Below are 13,016 nucleotides of genomic sequence, written 5' to 3'. Positions count from 1 at the left end.
ATAGGATTAAGTCAACATGACTTAGTCATGTAAGAATAGAATGAACATAATCTTAAATCAATTGGATTCATCCTTTGGGGAAGGACATGTTGACTTCTCAATGAAATCAGGGTTCTGTCAGTAAGGAAGAAGGAGAGATGGCAATTGCATGGACAACCAACAGTGTTCACCATATACTTCTCTTCTCTCTTTGACATCACTTTTAGGATTTTATCTACTACATACCTACTAATGTCTTCCATATCTATATACAGTTATTTTTCTGAGTTCCAGATACGTTATCATCTCCCCATTGTACATCTGCAATTGAGTGTCCTCTAGTAGCTCAAAGTACATGCCTAAAATTTTACTCATCATTCATCCTGGAATGGAGAAGACCTCCATATTTCTACCAAAAATATGGTTAAGACGCTGCCACTCATCCAGTCTCTAGTACCAAGAAACAGGGTCATCTTAGACTACTCCTTACCCAAATCTACCACACCCAATTCCAAGATCCCTTAATATTAACCTTGATTTTCCAACTAAATATATCTTGCATCCATGCTTGGATCTATTAGTTGTTCTTTTAAAATTCTCTTTTATATGTTTTTAACATTTTAAAAAATTTATCTATCTTTTGAGACTGGGTCTCACTCTGTCACCCAGGTTGCGGTGCAGTGGTGTGAACACAGCTCACTGCAGCCTCCATCTCCCAGGCTCAAGTGATCCTCCCACCTGAAGCCTACCAAGTAGCTGGGACGAGGTGCTCACTACCATGTCCAGCTAATTTTTTTATTTTTAATTTTTTTTTGTAGAGATGAGGTCTCACCATGTTGCCTAGTCTGGTCTCGAACTCCTGACCTCAAGTGATCCTCCTGCCTTGGCCTCCCAAAGTGCTGGGATTGAGGTCTGAGCCACCGTGCCTGGCCTATTAGTTGTTTTTAATGTATTTCTATATGTGTGAGTTTGTATAAAGATAGGAACACATGTTTTGTGTATGTGTAATGTGAGCTTTAAGTGAACCCGGAAATATTATCATTCTTAATGCCATTTATGCATACTGGCAGCTAACAAAGAGGAGAAAAAATATAAAATCTTGGTTTGGTTTTATAAAGTAACACTAAATGCAGTTATTTATGTAAACGTTTACCTTTTGTTCCTAATTACCATGCAGTAAAATGATTAAGACAATGAACAACTATGTGTCAGAGAATTTTGTTGCAAGCTTTATTCAGTTATGACTGATAATAATCTATCAATCACTATTGTTGATAATAATGTAACATATGGTCTGATCACAATTTTTATAACCTCGAAGAAACGTTGATTACATTCCAGAAAAGAAAGTTTTGATAACAGTGGTCTGATGGTTGTCAAAGTTGAGTTCATCTAATTTTAGCTTGTAGGACTTGATTAGGGGGAATTGAATGAAACAAGAACGCCCAGGCAAGTTTAATTGCAAAAGGTCAAAGATTGGACCAATTATCAGCTCAAAGTAATTAATATACATTTATTATATAATTACAGGTCTCCCAAGTACTAGAATGCAGAGTTTCCTGGCTATGGGATAAGCACAACTTGGACCCAAATGCCCTATATTAATGAAATCAAACTTACTCATCCCAGAAAACACTGTCTGCTATTCTGGAGGATGCCTGGTCACGCTCAGAGGATGAAGGGGCTCCCATAAATATAATAATCTTAAATATATTTATAAATACATATATAAATAATAATTTAAAAATAACATTTCGTGCTTTGCCTTAATCTTGAGGCTCAGGTTCAAGAAGTATTTTACCAAAATGACCTCCCTGATTAGCACAAAAAACTGTTGCGGCAGGAAGGCTTAGGTATTATTCACTCCATTTTGAAAATGATAAAACTGAGGTCCCAGAAACTTATGCTATTTGAGTAAGAGTTCATCAGCAACTTAAAAGTAGAAGCAAACAGTTGAAATGAAATACTAGGTCCGTGGCTTCTTATTTCAACTGCTATTGTGCATATTTCTTAGTTTTCTTATGCCTTAATTTACCCATCTGTAATATGGGTAGAGTCTTTTTGGTAGCCGTAGTCAGTAACTCTGGTCCTCCTAAGATTGTTATGAAGAATAATAATTAAAATGATTGGTACTATGCAAAATATAGGGTGTTCTTTAAATAACAAACAACATTATATGTTAGCGTTGGTTCCACTAGACATTGCTCCTCTCTTACAAAGAGTGTAAACATTCATTTAGAATTACAAGGCTCAGTACACGCGCAGCAAATGACTAACAGTAAAGGATTTAGCTTTTTCATATACATGGTACATCCGAACTGTCAACACTGCACAAGTGAGCAGACTCCAGACCTAAGCCTGGTTTTCCAGTATCTGAAAGTCAGTGATAGAGGGTGGCCCCCTTGCCAAGCACACCCAATAGTCTTGCTTTGTGGCAATAAACAAGTTTGGATGGGCAACTGATGTGAAGTAGTTCTTAGTGCCATGAGTTTCCCAGAAGAAGAGGAGGTTGGTCTCGCTACCTGTGATGGTTTTGGGTATCTCAGGCATCTCCTATGAAGAAAAGAAGAGAATTCTGTTAGAGAGCAAGACGTTAGAAAAAGGACTGAAGCTCAATCCCTTGGCGTTTGGCCTTCATGAGAAACAGCACTTTAGGACTATGGCTGTAACATGATGCTATAGGGTCTTCATTCATTTGTTCATTCAACAAGCATTTGTTACATGCCTAGTAGATGTGTGGCCCAGTCTATTAATAAGAGTTGATTTCCTTAGTTGATTAGAGAGAGATCTAAATTAGTTATGAAGATTACCGGAGATACTAGTATCTCACTGTATCCAGGCAGGTAGGAGGGAAACATTGTTTCTGTCCTGCCTTCAACATAGGCCTAAGGCATTTTGCATCAAATCTGAGCACTGGTGATTCTAAGCCCCCTAAACATTTTGATCTCCAAATGAACAAATGATACCTTTGGGAGATCAATTTAGCATTTAGATGACATTTATCTCAGTATTTAAGTCAACAATTGAAGCTTAAACATACACACACACATACACACGCACACACAAAATTCATAAGTATATCAGTAACTAAACTCTTCCAATATACTTTCTTCAGAGTGTACTTTTCTTGTGAGTATGAGTAGAATTTAACAATGCTTTTATGGAAAAATAGATTTCAAATTCCAAGTTGAGATGCTTCTTTCCTACTCTTTTAAATCTAAAGCAAGTAAATACACTTTTGAGGCTTCCTTGGGGTTTCCAATGTCAGCAGGATTTATTTCCCAAACCTATTCCTCTCCTACTTTTTCCATTCTCTTAAATGATATTTCTCCTCTTCCTTCTGTTGGTTCTGTCTCTAAAATATAACCCAATTCTGCCTGTTTCTTTCCACTTCTTTTCCTTACCCCACCCCCATGACTGCTGTTAAACCTCCTCATTGGACTTTCTGCTTTCTCTATTGCCTTCCTTCTGATCTGTTTTCTTTTTTTTTTTTTTTTTTTTTTTGAGGCGGAGTCTCGCTCTGTCGCCCAGATTGGAGTGCAGTGGCCAGATCTCAGCTCACTGCAAGCTCCGCCTACCGGGTTTACGCCATTCTCCTGCCTCAGCCTCCCGAGTAGCTGGGACTACAGGCGCCCGCCACCTCGCCCGGCTAGTTTTTGTATTTTTAGTAGAGACGGGGTTTCACCGTGTTAGCCAGGATGGTCTCGATCTCCTGACCTCGTGATCCGCCCGTCTCGGCCTCCCAAAGTGCTGGGATTACAGGCTTGAGCCACCGCGCCCGGCCAGTTCTGATCTGTTTTCTATTTTAGGAAATATAAGTGAGGTCAGGGCATTGCACTGTCTGAAACCCATTAATGGCTTTTCATTGTATCTCAAATGAAATCCAAATGCAAGCTCTAGTCTCTGCATATGTTTTCTCCTTCTCAAAATGCCCCAGTTCCAAGAGTGCTTCTTCTGATCCTTGGAGCTGTCCTTTACCATCTTGAAATTGTAGGGCTTCGGTGTGTTCACACTTCTCTGAATGTCCTACCCCCAAACCCACAACCATGACCCACCCCCTCCTGTTGGCAGCTCTCATCTCACAAGGGGATTTGTTTTTACCACTTTGTCTAAATAGCACTCTCCCACTTTTCTCTATCTTAGCATCCTATTCATTTTTTTTTTTTGCAGTGTCTTGCTCTTTTGTTGGTTTTTTGAGTTATCTATTTTCCATATCCTCCAGAAGACTAAGTTCTATGAGACTAGAGGCTTTGATGCACCACTGTCTACACAGCTGTTGGCACTATCCCTGAAAAATAGAAGGCTCTCAATGAATAATGCTTGTTGAATGAGTTCATGAATGAAGCTGCTACCCTACTCTGTAGACATCACTTGATCCAGAAAAGCACAGGCAGGCACATAAGTTCTAGTTGGGAATAGAAGGTCTTGGATTACACACAAATTGAGTCACCTACTTATCAGTGGAGAAAACATCTAAGGCTATTGTGTGTGTGTGTGTGTGTGTGTGTGTGTGTTTGAGGGGGGAAGTGGTAGTGGAGACAGGGCTGGGATGAAGGATAATGCTGACATCAATGCAGAGAGAGGGGCACTGGAAACAGCAGGCCCCATTTTGGGACTTGGTTCCCAGCTTTTTGCTTTGTGCTCATTGGCAGGTGATTAATCCTTTCTGATCTCAGTTGGCTTATTTGAGTTTCTTGGAGGCAGGCCACATTGTCCTAAGGTCTAGTATTGTGTAGGTCAGATAATAGATGTCAGTAAAGATCAATGGAATAAATGGATGCCCTGGGATGGGAGGTGAATAAGGTCAGGCAGAGAAAGGAAAAAGAAAGAAGAAGGTAATTTTCTTATTTGCTTTTGCCACCTCTATTATATTTTCTCACAGATCCTGCCTAGGCATGCCTCTGGAATCGATGGGAGTGGGGTGGGCAGGTGGGGGCTGTGGTAGGAAGAAAAGAGGACAGTGTCACCTTGTTAGAGGTGTTTGCCTATCGGGCTTATTTACAAACATATGAGATGTAAATGAGGGTAAGTGGGAGACAAAGGACAACTGACCTTCAGCAGCACCGGTTGGTCTTCATCTTGGGCACTCACATACAATTGAGTTTCTGAGATTCTTAGAATCACAGGAACTTTAGTATCGTCCTTTGATGACGTATAAGCACCCATGTCAAATTTCACTGGTGAAGAGAAGAACCAAAAAGAAAGTAAATTCATTGTATTTGTATAAAATCAAGTGTTGATGTAGATTGTGTGTGCATGGTGTGTGTGTGTGTATGTGTGTGTATGTGTGTATAGTTAGGTCCCCACCTATGGTGTCAATACCTGGAAGTCAGGAATGGAATTCTATACATCTTTGTATCCTTCACAATGTCTTCCACACTCACCAAGCAGGAAAATACTTGGTTAATGTTCTTAGAATTTTCTACATTGAATGAATCCTTGGGGGCTGAATAAGTGTTGAATCTCTTATAATTTCGTTAGTGAGATAGACCCTGTAATTTGTTAGATCATGAGTTCATAATAACCTAACATGGAGGGGTTTAGGAAGCTGATACACTCATATGTTGCTAATGATACTGAAAAGTAGTTCAGTTTTTACTACAGAATAACGTTTAATAAGAGCTGTCAAATTATTTATGCCCATTGATCTAGGCATTCCACTTTGGGATATGCTCAAAGAGATTACCAGATAGGAGAAAAAACAATAATATATACAAAGATATTTGCAACCAAGCTATTTAGAGTAAACCCAAGGGACCAACATAGCAACATGATTGAATTATCTAGTGACATTAAAAATGGCAAATACACATATGATGTCAATATTGGCAAAATTGCAGAAATAATATTAAGTAGGGAAATAGAACACAAAATAATTTGTAAATGCAGAGTTGAAAGCATGTTAGCTGAAGTGCATCCAATCAGAAAAAGTCTTGCTTGTTTATTGCAGAATTGCCTCTCTGGACCTTTGAAAATACGTATACTGTTGAAACTGAAACATGTCCGCCATAAAAATTGGATGTGTGTGATAAAAGTTTTTGGACACTAAACTTCATCCTTTAAGCCATATTTGTAGCTTATTGGTGGTTTTGCCTTACAAATATGTTATCAGAGATAATAAAGACCTTCCTAGTTTGGTGCTACTTGTGAGTTTCATCAACAGACTTTTTAAAGGAGAGTGATTGTTCTTCATTGGCTTCTGGGTAAATCTGAGTAAGTCATTTAATATGTCTGACAGTGAGTTTTCTCGGTTTTAAAATTGAGAGTAAGAATGTCTGAAAGAACCAAAGAGGTAGTACATCAGCAAGCTTTGTGCACAACCCTTTACTCTCAAATACAGGAAACTTCTCTCTTGTGGAACTTCCAGATTTAGTTGAACCTTCTGCCCTGGCTTGGGATTTTTATGGGAGCACTGTGCTTCAAGCTATTCTAGAAGAATGGTGCAACCCAGAACTCTGAAGAGGTATGTTGTTTTGCAAGCAGAAAGATTGAAATAAATAAATAAGTAAATGAAAGGAGGGGAGGATGACAGAAATGTCTGGTGCCATTTTAATGTACCTGCTTCATCCAGATTATGTAATGCAGCAGCCGTGAGGTACTGATCATTGGCTCGAATTATACTTTGATTGAGGGCGTCATTCAGGATGAATTCGTGTTTGATGATCCTTATAAAGTTGTATTTCATATTGCTTAGGAAGCTAAAAGGTGCTGACCTGGGCTTGATGATTTCTAAAACCATGATCACAGGTGTAGATTAATGTCTATGTACAAACACAGATGATATACACACTCTAGTACAAGCAGAGAAGATAGTTCTGGAGGGGATATTAGGAATATTCTAATCCAAATGAGGAAGCAAAGAGAAGTGAAATCACCCAGTCAGCAGTAGAATTGGTTTTCTAGGATTATCCTTGTTGTTACTTACGTGCTTCTTTTAAAACTTCAATTCCTCAGGCAATAGTTTCATTGTTTTTAAAAAGACTATTTGCACAACTTTCTCATTGTGTGGGTGTTTCTAACTGACCAGGAAGACTACCAGTATTTCCTATCTATGTTTTCAAATGAATGCACTCTGAGAAAAAGATGAACGCCTTAAAAATAATTATATACGTCACTAAGAGTGCAGATCCACCACATTTCTGCAAAGTGGCACATATCAATACTGTCACAAATCTTCATGGCTCTGGGAAATTCTACTTCTGGGAATATATTCTAAGGAAATAAAGGGTGAGAGAAATGAATATTTATACAGATGTTCATTGTTGCATTGCTTATAATGGTGAAAAATGGGCACTCTAAAATGTCCTCAATATGTTGCTAAGTAAGAAAAGCTGGATATAAAGTTATATATAGTGTGGTCTTGATAATGTTAGACATATTTGTTCACATGTAGGTATGTGTATAGCAAAGACTTTAAGGAAACATACCATAGTGCTGGTAGTAGTAAACTCTCACTGGCAATATGAGTGATTTTTATTTTCTTATATATTGTTACATTTTAAAACCTTCTAGGTAAACACATGTTATTGCTTAGGTATTATCCTAAAAACAGGAATACTGGGTTTCTAGTTCGTGTGGAGGCTTGTACAGTAAAGGCATGGAGGAGAAACCATGATTTTTATACTCTGGTAGAACTGGATTAGATTTGAGGCTCTTCCACTTACAGATGTGTGCCATTGGGCAGTTACCTATCTCAATGAGCTTAGTTTCCTTTTATGTAAAATGAGAAGGTAGGATTCTTGTGAGGTTTAGACATAATCAGTCATTAATAAATTAGTATTGCTGGTAGTATTCATATAGGTAGTAGTAGTAGTAATAATAATAATAATAGCTAACATTTATTGGGTTCTTACTATGTACCAGACATTATTCTAGTCCAGAAGTTAGGGAATGTTGACTCATTTAATCTTTATAACAGTCAGGAGGGCCCAGCTATCTCAGTCTGTAAAGCCCGAGACTCTTTATCTTTACAACAATCCAATGAGTGGGGGATTCTGATTATTTCCATTTTACAGTAGAGGAAACTGAATCACCGAAAGATTATGTAACATGCCCAAGGAGGCATAGTTAGTATGAGAGGAACATAGCTTGTAAGTGGTCTTGTTACTGCTTTCTCCTGAAAGGCTAAAAGTCACACGACCTTTACAATATGGCCAAGAAATAATGGCTGTGAGCAAGTATTCTCAATTCAGGCCACTGCTCATCTCTCCCTCCTGGAGAAGGATAAACATTAATTTTCTTTCTGTGTAGTTACCAGACTAATGCTTGGTTGTCTTCTTGTTATTCTGACTCCAGGTTTAATTTTCTCCTAAATTCTATTGTCCCTACTTACTTAAAACTGTGAAACAAAGATATTATTGTGCTTGACCCCTTACCTTCCTCTGAGTCACTGGTGATGGCCTTCAGGTCATCATCAGTGATGGATTGGCTTAAACTCAACCGTCTCTTCTTCAGAACCTTCCCATTGGTTGCTACTACCACCATGCTCTGCTTGAAGGTAAGCTTGGATGTTGTAGAGATTTCAGAGATACTCAGAGACACAGACTGATCCATGCAGCCTTCATGGAGTGGGTCATAGCTTATATCATAGAAGGATTTCTATGAGGAAGGAAAACAGAAACTGAGTGGCTGTTCATGGTCAGGGAATGAAAGTCCTTTCAGTAGTGCTATATTCAATAGATATAGTGAGGAGGATCTCCATTCTGGTCTTAGGTAACTCATGTTTCATTAGGCTTCCCTCCCTCTCTCCCTTTTGTCTCACCTTCCTTTCTCCTTCCAAGGTAAAAAAATGATTTTTAGGAAGACTTTTTCATTTATTTGCATGCTCAAAAATGAGATGCTGTAACTAAATAGGTTAACAATGATTGTAGTGAGTGGTAGCTTTCCAATTAGTTCCCTTTCAGGAGGCTAAAAATCTACTTAACAATGCTCAAAATATTTTAGAAATACTCCTTTGGGGACAGCTTTTAAAGCCAGTACCAAAGACATACCAGGCAGTACTTATACTGTCTATTTGTGGTCTCCAAACACAATGACACAGCTTGGTGAGTGGCTGTAGATTTCTCACTTTCAATTGGCTTGCTTCCTCTCCCTCAGCTTCATGTTTGGAGACTTTCTCTAACCTCTGATGCTGGTGTCAGAGAGGGCAACCACAACACATCATGTTAGGAGACAGACCCCTGGTGAAGCGGTCTGTGGGGCCTGTCTCAGGATGGCATAACTAACATCCTGATGAAGCCTGCCCCAGGAGACTCCAGTTCTCAGGGATTTGGGATAATTCTGCTCTGTTCTAGGAGAAGCCAATGCACATCAACTTTATAAGGCAGCTGGTCTCGCTTACAATGAAAGACAGGTCTCTGGACCTCTAGTGAGGGTAAAACAAAAGCATTTAAGATTCAAGTCATTGCTGTTCTCTTTTGATGAAGAAACTACTGTGTAAGAATAGCAGTCCCATGAGAATTACAGTCATTTGCTTACCTGATTCAGAGACAGATGGTCAATGGAGGAACTGTCTTCTTCGTTTTCACTGCCAAATAAGACGATGAGAATGTAATTGTTTGTTATTTCACTTTGGTCTCTGGCCAATGTGTTTTAATGACCATGGTAGTTGTGGGTCACACACGTACACACAGCCATTACTGTCATCTTTGAAATTTAAGGACTTCTACACATACACATAGGTAGAGTAATTCATACCTTACTAATATGGAATTAGTAGTCATCAAGACAGGCTTTGAGCTTTACCTGTGCTTTATCTATAAAAATTAGACCTGGCTAACAAATTGAAGAGCTTTAATTGAAGTTCAGGGAAGAATGTTAAGCTCCTTAAGAGAAAAGAAAGGTTTTGAAGCACTTCATTTTTATTTTAACCAAATGGATTATATGTTATACATTGCTTTCATGTATTCACTAAAACAGATTTCGTAATTTATACTTAGTAAAATATCCAGGCAAAATTTTGACAGCCTAGTTTGCATTAGTATTGACTACCGATAATGGAAACATCATGTTAGTTTAATATGTTCCATAATTTTATCTTTGTGTTCATTTACCTTTCTTCTACATATGAGCGAGATTTGCCTGCGTATCTGCATTCACATGCCCAGCTTGTTGTGGAGTCATTTCCTATTCCTGAAGGAGACCAAGTTTTCCTGAGAATGGACCAGTAAAACCCATTCTTATATCAGGGTATGTGATCTCAACAGAGGCTATGTCTGAGTTGATGCTGAAATTCATGTAGGACTCAGCAGACCTCAAAAATAACTTTTCTAAAATGGCAGTCTCCCTGCCAATGTAATCTCAGTTTAACATGCTGAATGCTTAGTTTTTCTGGGTCTTCTGTGAACCTGCTCTGACTTCAGGACTAGTACACATCTCTACAGCCTCTGCCGGCCTGGCCCCATGCTGGTCACTGTTATGCCTAGCTGGATTCTGGTGAGCCTTGAAACTTTCACTAAATCACAAGAGATAAATCTTATTCCTTACCTGTAACAGTTCTTCAGGTCTTCAAACATGTCCGGAACTTTGGCCATCTTGACTTCTGCAACAGAGAACACCAGCCACTGTCAGCTCAGCCAGCCTCTAACCCGGATACCTGTGAGGGGAACCCCTCCTCTTTGTGCTTCTTGAAAACTTTGCTGAATGACTTAGTCCACATTCAGCATTTTCTCCATCTTCTAGCTCCTTTGAATTAGTTTGCTATGTACCTGTCTCCTTTATTAGATCGTAAACTTCTTTTAGAATGTTTTATTTATATTGGTATTCCTTATGTGCCCAACCTAATGTATTGCACAGAACAGGCATTCAATCAATGAAAGTTTGAAGAGGTTACAAAAACACCACAAGAATAAGGTGTTTCCCTTACACAGAGGTAAGAGAGAGACAGAGTTGGAAATGTTCAATTTTCTCCTAATAATTTTGGATAGTAGAGATTCCCTCCCATGAGAAGCCTCAGTTGTATTCACCCCGTGCCCTCACAGGAAGCTAATTCTGCCGTCTCTCAGTAAAACAAATCGGTCCTTATCAGAAAAAAGAGAATAATTTTCTAAAATCTGACTGTAATTCTAGGTCACATACCAAAACCGGGGAGGGACAAGAAAAGAAAGGAGAGGCTGTAGCTTTAGAGAAGGCAATGTGAGAGAAAACAGCCAAAGAGAAAAACAACAACAGAAAATACTTTAATAGCCAGAGATGTGAGGACAATACCTTTGCTGACTCAAACGCCAATGAAATGACTCCCTCTCTGGCTGGCAGCTTAAGCCTGAGTCAGTCTTCTTCGCCTTTTGTAATTGTCTTAAGTAGGCGTGGCTACAAGTACGTCGTCAAAACGGGAAATTTACAGGGAAGAATTCAGTTTTGTATTTTTCTACGTTCGTTCAACTTGATACTGGCTAAAATAATGAAAGATGGCATAGCTGATATTATTGTTGTTTGCAGATACTCCAAAAGTTATTGACTTGGTTCCTTTATTCACTGCTTTGCTTTATAAGATGACAAACATGTAGTCTTAGAAAAAGGGAAGTGCAGGAAACTTATCAAGTTTCTAGGAGGAAGGGAGAAATCCTGAAATCAGAAGTCAAGGGGCTAGATTTGGAGAGGAATTCATTAATAATAATAGTTCTAATAGTAGCTGGAGTTGTGTTCTGGCTGAATCTGTTGATTGTGCTCCAGGTTGAATGTGAATTGGCAGAATACTTGGCAGCTCCTGGCAACTTTTGAGGGAAAATGAGCCATCTTTTCTGAAGAGGGAAGTTTGCTTGATTAAGGCATAAATCACTTCAGAGTATGGGGTGACAAGCTCCTGGTTAGGTCAGGGTAGAGAAGAGAAAAGTGATATTTGACCACAAAGAAGTCTTGAGCCTCTTACTCCTCTGAATATTGTCAACACATTTCCTACAGAGGGGACAGAGCCTCGGGACAGAACTCTCCACCCTGGCCCTGTTACAGTAAAGTAGCCCTCTACCAAGGACCAGAGAGAAGCCTGGTCTTCTGTGGGATACGCCCAAGGTGTGTCTTCTGTAGAAGAAGGTGTGTGCAAGGCCCGGGAGGTATGCCTAAGGCTTCAGCCAGAAGCCAGTGGCTACGTTTGGGAATGGAGATTGGGGGAAAGGAAGGCATGGATTTTTACATCTGAGACTTCAATGGTGTTGCCTGGTTACTATTATTAAAGAATTTCTCGGCTTTTATAAATCCTGTGGCCAGCCTAGTTCAGGTGGCAGAACACCAGACTCTTAGCAAATGGATGTTCCCAGTTGAAGTTTAAGCCATATATATTTTAAATAAAGGAAATGAAGTAGGTGTGGTGGCATGCCCCTGTAGTTCCAGCTGTTCAGGAGGCTGAGGCAGGACGATCACTTGAGGCCCAGAGTTCGAGTCCAGTGTGGGCAATGTAGTGAAGCCCCCATCTCTAAAAAATAATAAACAAACAAACAAAGGAAATGGATGGAAGAACACGGTAGAAGAGAGAGAGAGAGAGAGAGAAAAAGAGACAAGGCACTAAAACATGGTGTAGAAAAGCAAAAAAGTGTGGATCTGAGAGGAAAGCGGCTTGTGTGAGTTGGATAAAGTGTTCCCTCTGTTCCTGTTTAATTATAAATAATAGGATTGGTTAGATGTCATAAGGTCTATTTCAGGTGCAAAATCTCTTATATGCCAGTTTAATTCTCCTGGTCATGTACCTGGTGCTATAATAGTTATAACAAGAGCCACAGAAATAACCACACTTGGATGTAAGCAATGTAAGTGTAGCACCAGACTAGGGTAGAAGCTTGGGTGTCTTAGGACAAATCCTGAAGGAACAGTGATGTCAGCCAACTGGCTACATTTCTGCTTACCTTGGTTCCTCCTTAGGCAAAACAGAAATGTTAATTCTGATTACCCCCTCTCCTCCTGAGAATCTTGTGAGGGCTATTGCTAAGGAACAGTTGCAAAGCACATTGTGAATGTGAGCTGCTATGGAGATGCAACTAAACAAAAATAATAACAATGCTAATGATGGCTTCAGTCACTCAAGAACCTGTATAGTCATCATTATAATG

At 39.3% G+C, this 13,016-nt stretch overlaps 1 protein-coding gene and 1 long non-coding RNA gene across 4 annotated transcripts in view; one reads left to right on the top strand and one right to left on the bottom strand.

The window, feature by feature from the left end:
• LOC117062190 overlaps positions 1 to 13,016 on the top strand; it is a 92,288-nt gene that overhangs the window by 14,066 nt on the left and 65,206 nt on the right. The window contains exon 3 of one of the 3 annotated variants that reach the window (XR_004428246.1): positions 1,510 to 1,648. The exons of the other annotated variants lie outside the window; for them this stretch is intronic. This is a non-coding gene — a long non-coding RNA (uncharacterized LOC117062190). Of the gene's footprint in view, positions 1 to 1,509; positions 1,649 to 13,016 lie in introns of those variants that run through there. 3 annotated transcript variants of the gene reach the window in all.
• IL1A (interleukin 1 alpha) lies at positions 1,186 to 12,138 on the bottom strand. Its single transcript, XM_033175438.1, has 7 exons — positions 11,185 to 12,138; positions 10,465 to 10,519; positions 9,457 to 9,505; positions 8,355 to 8,577; positions 6,538 to 6,708; positions 5,032 to 5,156; positions 1,186 to 2,532 (listed from the first exon to the last, which is right to left on the bottom strand). Exons 2-7 carry the CDS (start codon positions 10,509 to 10,511, stop codon positions 2,332 to 2,334), a joined length of 816 nt encoding a protein of 271 aa, XP_033031329.1. The 5' UTR covers positions 10,512 to 10,519; positions 11,185 to 12,138; the 3' UTR covers positions 1,186 to 2,331.

Source organism: Trachypithecus francoisi, unplaced genomic scaffold (genome assembly GCF_009764315.1).
Source record: "Trachypithecus francoisi isolate TF-2019V2 unplaced genomic scaffold, Tfra_2.0 Lachesis_group17, whole genome shotgun sequence".
NCBI classification, from domain to species: Eukaryota; Metazoa; Chordata; class Mammalia; order Primates; family Cercopithecidae; genus Trachypithecus; species Trachypithecus francoisi.
Note: the sequence above shows the minus strand (reverse complement) of the source record. Positions and strands in the feature narration are given on the sequence as shown.